Source organism: Astatotilapia calliptera, chromosome 7, assembly GCF_964374335.1.
Source record: "Astatotilapia calliptera chromosome 7, fAstCal68.1, whole genome shotgun sequence".
In the NCBI taxonomy this organism is placed as follows: domain Eukaryota; kingdom Metazoa; phylum Chordata; class Actinopteri; order Cichliformes; family Cichlidae; genus Astatotilapia; species Astatotilapia calliptera.
Genome location: NC_137428.1, coordinates 15,157,012 through 15,168,794, shown reverse-complemented (window position 1 = coordinate 15,168,794; position 11,783 = coordinate 15,157,012). Strand labels below are relative to the sequence as shown.

Genomic DNA, 11,783 nt, shown 5'->3' with positions numbered 1-11,783 from the left:
TTATCTACGTAAAATGAAAGAATTAAAAATATCCCAAAGTTATTTTAAAAAATAATATTATTACTTGGAAAATATTTGATTTATTTTTTTATACCCGCACTCATTTAGACTTTTTGTCATACTTTATTACACTTAAAGTGTAAAAATAAAGTATGACAACAATAGCACAAACTTCAGGAAAACTCACTTTTCTTGAAAATATCCTGGTCTTGACAAAAATGTTGCTGTTTTGACCTTGTGGACTTTATCGTGATACTTTGGCTATTCAACATTGTGGCAACATCTATTTTTTGGCCGAGTCTCTTCTAGTTGCCATAGATCTATGAGCTCTCTGCCTCTGAATCCCTGTCATGTGACGCTCACTTGTCCAACTCACACTTCCGCTACTGCGTGTAAAAAGTTGGGTGATACATTAAAGAAGTTTTTGCAGGAACTTTAGCGTCAACATTAAGTTAACATTATCACCAACTTTATGAACATTTCATAGCTCGTAAGAAAAGGCGAGTAAGTTTTCTTTGTCGGCCGTTTGCCTTAAAGCTCAGCATGTCGACAGGAGTCTCATACAACGACCAAGGAGGAGCGGAGGCTGCGGTGGAAGCGGGTCAAGAAAGCACCCCGACCTCCTCGAGCACCGGAGCTGCCTTCGGACTGTTCAGCGCCGACTTTAAAAAGTAAGCTAGCTCAGCGTGTGTTCCGTTTCTCGTCACGGTGGTTGTTTTTGGCACAGTTGGGTTGTTTTTGTTGAACTCCATATGGCTAACTTCCAGTTTCGTAGTCTTGAAAAGAGGCCAGTAGCATCCACAGGCAGGGCAATGGTGGCAAATGACAGCCCCCTGTCTCTTCTGCAGTAAGCAAAGTTGAGCGATAAAATGGCAAGACGTGGCTTGGACGTGTTTGTGATTGTGATCACTGAGTTTTCCTTTTTCTGGTTGGTTTTTCCAGTTGCTTTGCACCTTTCTGTGTGCTCAGGGTGTACTTGTATTGCCTGTTTTTTGCTGTTGTTTTTTTTCCATCTCGTGGTTGTTTTTCGTATTGTAGTGTACACTTTTTGTCACGTTTTGTCATTTTTGCGATCATTTTTTTTACTATCTCCACCTGATTACTTTGTATTTTACTGTGATTATGAATTTTGGTGGCTCTTTTGTGTATTCATCTCTGTCCGCTTTGTGATTGTTTGGGTTAGTTAGTTCAGTAAGGCTCCAGTCATTGCAATCACTGCACAGGGAGAGCTTGATAAAATATCAACTGCAGTGGCTTCATCACAGAATCTTCGGATACCGGTATTTATTGTGAAACAGCAGAAAGTGCTTGCATGTTTTTAAGCGGATGCTACACACTTCACTGTTAAAAGGGACGCAATCCTCCCCACTGTCGCAAAGTGGGTGGTTATAGTGGAACACCTGATCGTTGGAGTTCTCTTCCAAATCTTTCAAAAGTTTTTACCAGTTTAAAGCACTTTAAGATGAGAGCTGCTGTGAATTTGCTGGCTGTAAATGAACAAGCGCTGGGACACACGTGTAGTCCTGTTCCTGCAGGTGGATTGCGCTGACCCTATTACACAGTGGTCAAAAGGCTTAAAGAAAATGTCGAAAACTTCATTTTTTTATGCTCATTAAAGCTGCTGTTATCCAGCTCTAAGCAAGTAAAGGAATCCTTGGAAAGATAAGTTTGTTGTATTTCTTGTCTGTACTTTATTCACCTCTTTCTGTCTCAACCTTTATAAAACTGTATGAGAATATTTCTATGTTTTATCTACAATTCAGTTTACTGCTGTATTAGCTACTTTTTTTTTTTAAACCAATGTTTTTCAAATGTCATACTGGGCCTATTGACTTGTCAACAAGTAAGATGGTGTTTTACTTATATCGTTGATCTTTGTTGCATCAGTTTTGTGCTGCATAACGCTTAGTTTATACTTCTGCTGTAAATCTATCTAGAGCCTATGATGTAGCCCACATAAGTGCCCCATACATTTGCAAGCATTTATACCTGTGCTGAAAGTAAATGATCAAATATGGAATGATGATAAAATGAAAAGTTTCAAAATGTATTTTTTATCATGAGAATTTCTTTGTTTTGCACAATAACTAGCAAAACATAATATACCACCAAAAAAAGGAAATAAATACTGGACCCAGAATTTGACAGTCAGTACATTTCTTTCTAAGACCTGCAAATGGAGAAATGCTATTAAGTTGCCTTCATAAGCTTGTGTTGCTCATGTATTTTAAGTTCCATGTCTGCATTCTACCACTAGAGGGCAGCCAATAACCAATTTAATCATCTTTTGACTTTGGAAATTTCTTGCAAATTCTGTGACTATGCATCTCAGTTGTTCTAGTGTAACAGTCTGTGTTTGAAGGTACATACACAGGGTACCAGATTCTCTGGTCTAGACTTGACTGCAGTACTTAAAATCTGAGGAGCTCTAACTTGATTTAGACTTATGCATTAAGCCTATGTCCCTGCGACGTAACCGGAAACCCCTCTTAACCATACACTGCATCTACTGTGCTTTAGTAAATTTCCTACTAAAGCATAATTCAGGCCTCAGTCTGTTAGTAAGTTTTATACATTCATAAAAGTTTTGGGTCACAGTTCAGCTTCTGATTTGATTTTAAGCGTTTCCTGCAGGAACCATCCTCATGTATCCTTTTGCTTTTCATCACTGTAGATCTTGGTTTTCTGAAATGTTTCTTATTAAGTTGAAATAAACCTTAACACTGTCTCACATGATCATCTACCCAGTTGGGGGACGTTTGGTCATGTGTTTGGCCACCTCAGGGCCAAGCTGAGGGACCAGAAGAATATGAAAGGGCTTGAATGATCCTTCTGTTTGTATGTCTGTCAGACACAATTCACAATGACCAAGTCTGTGAATCCAAAATGCATTTTGTGCTAGTGCCATTATCTGTGTCTCATATTAGTGCTGCACGCAAGGCTTGTCAACTTCACCATGTCCGTGCTTGGAGAATACATTGCATATTTGTTCATTAATGTTTTAATAGCTGAGGATATATTTAGAGTCAGTTCTTTTAAAATTAGATCAAATTTGGAAGTTTAGTTAAAATTGCTGAATGTGTGTTGCACGTGATGAGAGATGCAACTTTGCTCTAATATGTTCTAGTGTTTAAAGGGCGCTTGTTTCTGTTTGAGAGCTCTGTGCTAGGGTTCAACAAATCATAGAAACATAAGGCTAATTTATTATCTGAGACCAAAGAGATGTCTCACTGTGGCTGAGCAGTTTGGTTGTATCGACTTATTGTATTTCTCTGTGTTGGAAGCAGTCACAAAAAAATAAAAGGAGCGATGGATTTAAATGGAATTATACTATTTTCACTTCCCTAATCTTGGGAAGTGCTGGAAGATTGAATTTTGTATTTGAGGCTGGTTGTGCATGTTAAATGGTTATTTGGTATTTCCAGCCTACTGGCATTAGTCAGGAGTAGAGCAGGGCGATATGGCCAAAAATATTTATCACGATATATATTTGAAAATTTGCGATAACGATATAACCGACGATATAATTGATGCGAGACAAAATACAACTCCACAACATTACTAGCGCAAAAAGACAACCTTCCATTTATATTCACTTAAACAAGAAGCTGGTTTTTATGTACATTAAAGCTTTATAAAAATGTAACAGTGCAAATGCAAATTCCTTGCTGAAAGTTTAACCAAAAGGCATTTCCAGTAGAAATGGGCTGACATATCCTGAGCATAACCATGTATAATATCCACTGAAGTTAAAAAGAGGTGCTTTGCAACATTAAACTGCAGTGTGCAGTACGCATTTTTCGGACCATAAGGTGCACGGGATTATAAGGCACATTAAGCGAAACAAAGCAGTCAGATAAATCAAACTTTATTAAACTCATTCTTCTTGCTTCCTCCATTTCTGTACCATTGATTCCTTAATGTTGAATTCTCTGGCAGCTGCTCTATTCCCATGTTGTTGCAGTATATTAATGACTAACCTTGTATTGTGGATGGATTATCTCAGTTGTTCTCCTGACTGAAGTTTGGTCCGTTTACAGCATCCTGCCATGCGATTGCATTTGTCTCTAACCATGAAGAACCTTCACGTTAACTTTTATAAGTGGAAAAGTGTTAGTGTTCGTCCTCCAGCTTCACTGTTTATGTTATGCTAACATAGCTGTGTCGCTAGCGATCACGTAGCACATCATTATATACCAGCTAGCCCAACTTCAGTAACCCTACAAACGTCACTGCTGTTTAGTTTCCTGTCTTCATTTATGTTGCAAGTGATAGCAGAGGTGTACGTTTGATTTTTTTCAGAAATCTCTCAGTCAGAACATGCAATATCATGCTTAGGTAACTAGCGAAACTAGCGAGCTAACTTCCGCTAGCTTCCTGCTAACTTCTAACTCCGTTAAATGTAATAACTTTTGTTTTCATGGATGCCTGGAAGTTAAACTTTATAGTTACACCTGGTAAAGCAGCAATGCTGATCGTTTTATTAAAGATGAAAGAATTTAGACAGTTTTTAACTCTTAGTGATGCTGCAGTGTTGTTTGACCTGAAGTATACGGAGTTTAGGACCCAGATTACTCCCAGATTTAAGAGCATTAGTCCGACAAATACGACAATAACAACGGCCGCTTGCATGTTCTGCAAAAAAATGTGCTTTGTTGTGTATCTGATGGACAAACACCAAACCAGTTCCACATCACGGAAGTTGCACCATTTTTACAAACCAATTCTGGATCATCTGTTTCACTCAACAATCGGCCATGTGCGTATGAAAACAAAGGCACTGCGCATGCGCGTTTTACTCCCATTCTATCGCAATATTTCATTTTCCTATCGTTGCCTAACATTATACCGGTATTACCGTGAACGGTATAATATGGCCCAGCCCTAGTCAGGAGTCATGCAAATTTAGCCTTGCTACTCTTTTTTTTTTTTTTTTTTTTGTATTGCTGCTGCCAGTTTATCCCTGAATCAGCTGATAATTCCCACTTGCAAAATTTTTTTTTTACAGTTCTTCTTTTATTACTGCTGTTCCAGTATTGTAGACTAGTCTTGCTTTTCCCAACCTGTTGATAATGTGGATCATAATATTTTAACAACCTTGCATCGTAGATTTAACGTCAGGGTGATTCCACGTAAAATAACCAAATGTGAAAAAAGTTCACATCTGATGTCCTCAGGGTCAGCTGTTTATTCTTCCCAGTAACTTCAGCTCACAGTAGAAAACGGTACCATCATATTATGAATATTTTCCGAGTTGCAGCGCTTAAAGGACATAGTGGTGCAATGAAATTTAGTGCTTTTAAATTTTGCCAGCATTTTTCAGCCCCTTTGACATAAACTATGTTATGTCACATGATATTGATGCTAAAGTTTGGTCATAGCAAAAACAAAACAAAATCATGATTTTGCTTTTAGGATGGGACCATTGGTGTGGGTGTGTAATTGAACTGGTTACAACTGCTGACGACAGATTAAATGTGCTTTACAGGTTTGAAAATTTCACCGGAAGAGCTCCTGTTCTTACGAAGTTATGATGGCTCAAAAATGCTGGAAATGCTGCAAAATTTGGCACCCATTTAGTAACCACCTTTTTTTCTTTTTTTTTTTTTTTAAGATCTGGCACTTCAGACTCTTTTCCATGTTAGTTTAAATTGATGATGATTGAGTGCCAAGAAATATTTTCACCATGAAAATATTTTATTTTCTAATTTTATACAAGTTATTTTCTATACACATCATAAGGTCTGTGTTCAGATTTCTGCAAAAAGGAGAGACTACATAATAAAATGTGTTTGCGTTCACATATTACAACACAGCATTAAATGAGATGGATACACATGTGGCCTGTTTGTGATAAATATTCATTAGGAGACTGCCATGGGTGTATTATATTCTAATCAATCTCAGCAGTGATGGGGAAAAAAGATTTGAAAAGCTAATAATCAGCCACATGTGATGCAGCTCTTCTTCTTTCTTTTTTTTTTAACTATTTGAGTTGTTTAGGTTTTCAGTGTAAACAGAAAAAAATTGGATGCTATGTTTTTTTTTGTTTGCTTTTTTTTAAAAAAGGAAAGAAAATTGGATATTTCTGTCGCTACCAAACACAGATTTGTTCCGCTCATGTGCAAATATGTACTATTGTACTTAGTGCTCACTGAAGCCTGGATTATACTCTGTTGTGGACACATACAGCTAGTGACCCGACAGCCAAGTAGTGATTGCCGTTTTATACTTTTCATGTTCACGGGTCCACTTGGGTCCCTGTGTTGTGAATTTCGTCCACAGAGAATTTATATTACAATGCACCAAGCAAGCATGTGCCCAGGCGGCGGATTACAAAGAACTATAACGGGAATAACTTTTTGGCCGTTAGGTCTCCTGCTGTCTGTGTTCTGCAACAGAGTATATTTAAATGGTTACTATAGATGGTGCAAAGGATCAATTTAGATTAAAGTGTAGCAAGCACACACTTTAATTGTGCATTCTTTTTGTGACCATCGTGTGGTCGTGATACCTGTGTTTGCAAAAAGATGTCTGGTCCCATAAAAGTGTAGGAAGGTTGACTTTGTAAACATTTGTCGATGGGCTCAGTTACTCATTGTAGTTTCTACTAAATTCAGCAGTAAGTTGACTGTGGAAATTATCCACATTATGCTCACTGGCTAACAACCTGTCAATCAGAAGTCCCCAGCCAATGAGAGCGTGATTTCAGTCAGATTCATCCATGGCTTGTTTCAAAACACAGAAGATGGCAACAGTGAAAATGCTCACCTTGAGACTTTAGAACAGGACTTCAACATGGTAGTTATGTCCTTGTCCTTTTTACTTTCTATCATGTTACTCAAGAAAATCTTTTGGAAGAGGGAGCTTTGGATATACCTGCCAAAATAATCCTCTGTCATATTGCGTGTGATGAATGTGATACTGTGTAGAGCAAAAACTTTTCCCAATTTGCGCCAATGTTGCTTACGAAACATTTCAAAGTCGAGTCATTACTCAGTCAGGCCCTCATGTTACTCATCTACTCCGGAATAAAGTCCACATTTCTCCCTCTTCAAAACCCTTTTGTACCATTCACATCTTCAGGAGTATTTCCTGACATTCAGCTCGGTGCTGTTATCTTTGATGTCGGCCTGTCCTGTTGGCATTGTCAGTAAAACTTGGCAGACGCATGTGCTCTAAGTGGTGCCAATTTAAAGTGATTATTGTGCAGTGGTGGTGATGAAAAGTAGCTCAGTGTTTACCCACCAGAGATAAGGCCCTCCTTTTTCCTCTAGAGGGAAGTGACCATAGTCACACAGAGGCAGAGTCACATACACAACCAGGAGCCAGGTGAGACAGCTTTCCATATGAAAGTCAGCATTTTTCAGAATAGAGGAGTAACAGTTTAATATAGTAATGGCTAATTAGCCAAGTAAGTGGTCATTACCCTCAGGCATAAGGATGACTTGCCATTAGTGAGCTGACGGGGCATCTTGTGACTTTTTTTTCCCCCTTTGCCCAACAGAAGAGGAAGGGAGTACCGGTGAATGACAGTGACAAAGCAGTGGAGCCTGTGCTGTTTTTCCACAGTTCCTAGCTTTGACAGTTATGAACTGGACAAGAAGACAGCTGTAAATAAAGCCAAGAGAACTTGGGAGTACACTCTGAAGGAAAGTAATTACCACAGCTCTCTTTGGTCCGTGGAAATTCAGTCAGCCGTGGTTTTGTGGACTCTGTTCTTTAGACAGCTAACACACACGCACAGACACCACTGAATGGACTGCAGCGGTATGGACGCTGGTTTCTCTTCTTTGCGCTCGGAGGCAGCAGGAGCCATGAGGACAGTGTTGGTGTCTGCTGAGAACTTACAGCTTACTCTGAAGCCTGAACTCAGTCAGGAAGAACAGTCACTCACACACACCAACAGTAGCCCTAAGGACTCACACAAAGCCGGGTACTGTAGTAAGACAACACAGGTCATTGTTTTCTTGTAACATCTGACAGCTAAATATATGCGTTTTCCTTTAAATAACACTGAAATCTTTAGATGTAACTAATACAGGTAACAAATTTTTAAAATGATGACTATTTGTGGATGGAAACTGAATTTTCAGATTACCATTACAAATTATTCCTTTAGAATTAAGATTATCATATGAAAAAAAAAGTATGAACAACAGTCATTGACTTGAGTGCAGTCTTTTTAACTTGGCAATGTTTAAAGTGGATTTAAATAAAATACTGAAAACCTATAATGAATTAAAAGTAAAGCTGTTTTCACTCCTGAATGCTAAAAAATGTCACAGGATCAGGTCTAGTTGTGACCAAAGTTGTAGAAGCGTAGATGCTGTTTTCTTTCCCGTCACCTCTGAACTAGGCCGATGGCTTCCCCTCCCTGAGCTCGGTGCTGTCAGAGGTTTCTTTCTGTTAAAAGGGAGTTCTTCCTTCCCAAAGTTGCCCATTCTCACCTTTGGAAAGACTGCTAGGCGTTGGTGAGTTTTACACAGGCGAGTTCAGCATCTCATGGACTTTGTACAAGGGAGCAGTTAAAGACAGTTTAAAGTTTGATCTAAATGTTTGGACAAGTTCACATATCATGGTAGCAGATCTGACATGTCAGTGTTTTTAACGAAATGCTTGTTAACAGCGTAAATTGACAGTTTTTATATCATTTAACAGTGTCACCATTTGTCTATTACAGTAAGATATAAAGTAAAATCAAGGTTGTTGGGAATTTCATTAGTTATGTTTGCTTCTCAGTGGTGTAAACTGACTAAAGTGATACTGAAGTCATACCAAACAATATCAGATATTACAGATTCACATGCAGTGGAGCTTTTTTCAAATTTAGTTCAATCATTTTGAGGCTCTATATAAAATATTGTTAAGGTTTCAAAGATTTAGTTGCTGTCCTACAAAAACTATTTTTTTTGTTTACAGATTAAGAAACTAAAGTTTGACCTTTTGAGCTTTAGGATATAAAATATAATTGCTCATTTTATCCTATGAGACATCCCATATGGAAAAGAAATAGTAAAAACTTATAAAAGACTTGCATACGATGTGGCCCACTTCATATAGTGAATCATATAAGGCTTATTTGATTTACTCATGAAAGTGGCCACTTTCTCATTACTTTCATATATTGTTTTAATAAGTATCCAAAACATACAAGTTTCATTTATATCATTTTTCAAGGGATCTTATATCTGTTTTCACTCTTGTATGCTTTTCATACAAGTTTCACACAAGACAGATACAAACTTTGTAAGATTTATATATATCTTTTCCATATGGGATTTGTGTGAAATAATTAGCATGTAAATTCCTGAATTCGAGATAAAGTCTTGACCCTTGACCTTAGACCACCAAATTGTAATAGGTTTTTGCCTAAATTCAATTTGGAGGTTTGTGTTTTTCAAATTCACTTAATGTTTTTAAGACATCGCTTCCTCACAATGGGCAGACCCAAAGCTCATAAACACAATGCATCTGTGTCAGTGATAAATAATGTCATGCATCTGGATTGCAGCTCAAGCGCCATGTTGTTGAGTCACTACTGCTAAATATTGGCAGATTTGATCTTGTCATTAATTTTGATCATTTTGGATAAGCACCAGGTTATTATATACCTAAAATAAAACAGAACATATCTGCACTCCTTATTTTTGTCTGCAGCTTGCTTTCCATCCTGCACAGCATCTCTGTGGAACAAGCATCCTGTTGTGTGGGTTGTTTTTGAGCAACATTGCCTGGTTGAATTAGTCAAGGAATTAATGTGGTGATCATGTGATTGCTGAGTAGCATCATTGTTATGATGCAGTTGTGTTGTTGTTTAGGACACCATTGTTGCTGCATTGTGAGCAGACACCTCATCCATTTACATATTCTTTTGTATTTGTGCCCATGTTATGTACAAGCATGAGTTATCTTCAAATCTAAAAACTTATAACCCGAAACCCCAGGGGTGTTCCTCCTCTAGCTCAGCAGGTAGAGCAGCTCATCTATTAATTGGAGGGTTGGTGGTTCAATCCCTGGCTGCTCAAAGTGCTTGTCTGCTCTCTAAATAGTGAATCTGTAAAGCACTTTGAGTGCTCAGGTAGAGTAGAAAAGTGCTATATAAGAACCAGTCCATTTACCATTTACGATCTTAACCCGAGGCTGGAACATTCCAGTCTGCGTTGATCCAACATGTAGTTACGTTTTTCTAGAGGTGCACAAACTGTTAGGCGGATGGTTACTGCTTAAGTTGCAACCTAGATTTCCCGCTGAATCATAATTCGGACATAAGTAAAGCAACTAACCACTGACTACAATAACACCCAGGATGTCTTCTGTCCTCAGGAATGAAGACCTTAAAGAGATGTTGGAGAGCAACAAGGAGTCGCTCAAACTGGAGGCCATGAAGAGAATTGTCGGGGTGAGTGCATCACAGGAATCCACTAAAGCATTTCTTTTAAGTAACTGAGCTGTTTTGTGCTGGTAATAAATTTTTTTTTTTTTAATTGTTTCTTTCTTCTTTTTTTTCTCCAGCTCATTGCCAAGGGCAAAAGTGCCTCTGAGTTGTTTCCTGCTGTGGTGAAGAATGTTGCGAGTAAAAATATTGAGGTATGACACGATTGAGAAATAACGCGCACTACTTCATTTATTTTAATGCAGTTCACTGTTATGATTCATTTCGTTCTCACGCAACGCAGCACGTGACTTCCCAAAGCATGACGCCCAAAGGGGGAACTTACAGAACAATAGTTAGATCCACTGAGAATCTTTTTCTTGCTTTAGACGCATGCATGTGCTTGAACATTTAAAGTTAGTGTTTCTACAGAAAGCAAAGCAAGGAAACGGGAAATGGTCGCAGCAGATTGAGATAATATTGTTAAATAGACTCGGTGTAAGAATACAGTCTGTGTTATGGAAATAAATACCTAATACATCTCTTCAGTTGTAAGAAAATGCACCTCTTTGTTAGGTGTATTACATTTCAAGCAAGTTCACAAAGTTGCACTGACTTCTGTGTCTTAGACCGCAAAGTATGATAAAACAGCAGCATTATTATGCAGAGCTAATTAAAATTTGATTATTTCTCAGCCCTACTTTGAGCCATAAATTGGTACAGCAGTAGCAACAGCATAAATATTCTGTAAAGCTGCTGTGAGCTTGCGCCAACATGCCACTGAATCCTGCGAGCCTTGGAAAAACTCAACCACCGCCTATTCCAGTGAATGACCGAACATTAAGCAGCAGCAGCTCAAGAGGCGCTCCCATGCCCAGAGCCTGTGAATATTGATTAGCAGCAGCAGAATAATCAGGTAGCATGAGAGGCAGCATGTAAGCCGGGGTGGTGGGGTGTGGAGGGGGGTCCAGCCAGGCCAGGCGCTGTGTGCGAGGCATGCAGCCGAACCAGCTCGTGGCAGGGGTATGGGAGCAGGTGGGTGGATGTAATTGGGGGAAGAGAGCTCCGAGTCACATCTTCTCTCTCCTGCCTCATACACACCAGCTGCTAAGGTAGTGTGAGGTCTTGGTCTGTGCTTTCTCTCTCTTCTCAGTTTCTGCTCAGCTACAGTATGTCGTGCTAAAAATGGCCTCTTATTTCGCTCCCGCCGTCATCCCTTCTACTTCGTGTCATCTCGAGCTGCCCATGAGCCCCAACAATTAGAGCGTGAGCGTAACTGCACAAGAACATGCAGTTTATTGATAGCGTTTCGTGGTTTAATGTTGGTGCTCTTTGTTTTATTTACTGAATTTTACACTGAAATTCAGGGACAAAATAAAATAACACGAGATGGAGCAAGTTTCATCTG

At 38.8% G+C, this 11,783-nt stretch overlaps 1 protein-coding gene across 2 annotated transcripts in view; it reads left to right on the top strand.

The window, feature by feature from the left end:
- The first annotated feature begins 346 nt into the window (after positions 1–346).
- Positions 347–11,783, top strand: part of ap3b1a (adaptor related protein complex 3 subunit beta 1a) — a 59,870-nt gene continuing 48,433 nt past the window's right edge. The window contains exons 1-3 of one of the 2 annotated variants that reach the window (XM_026173156.2): positions 347–671; positions 10,327–10,402; positions 10,516–10,590. In XM_026173156.2, the coding sequence (XP_026028941.1) occupies positions 544–671; positions 10,327–10,402; positions 10,516–10,590 (279 nt within the window). In that variant the 5' untranslated portion in view covers positions 347–543. Of the gene's footprint in view, positions 672–7,664; positions 7,937–10,326; positions 10,403–10,515; positions 10,591–11,783 lie in introns of those variants that run through there. The other variant, XM_026173155.2, reaches the window with a different exon arrangement.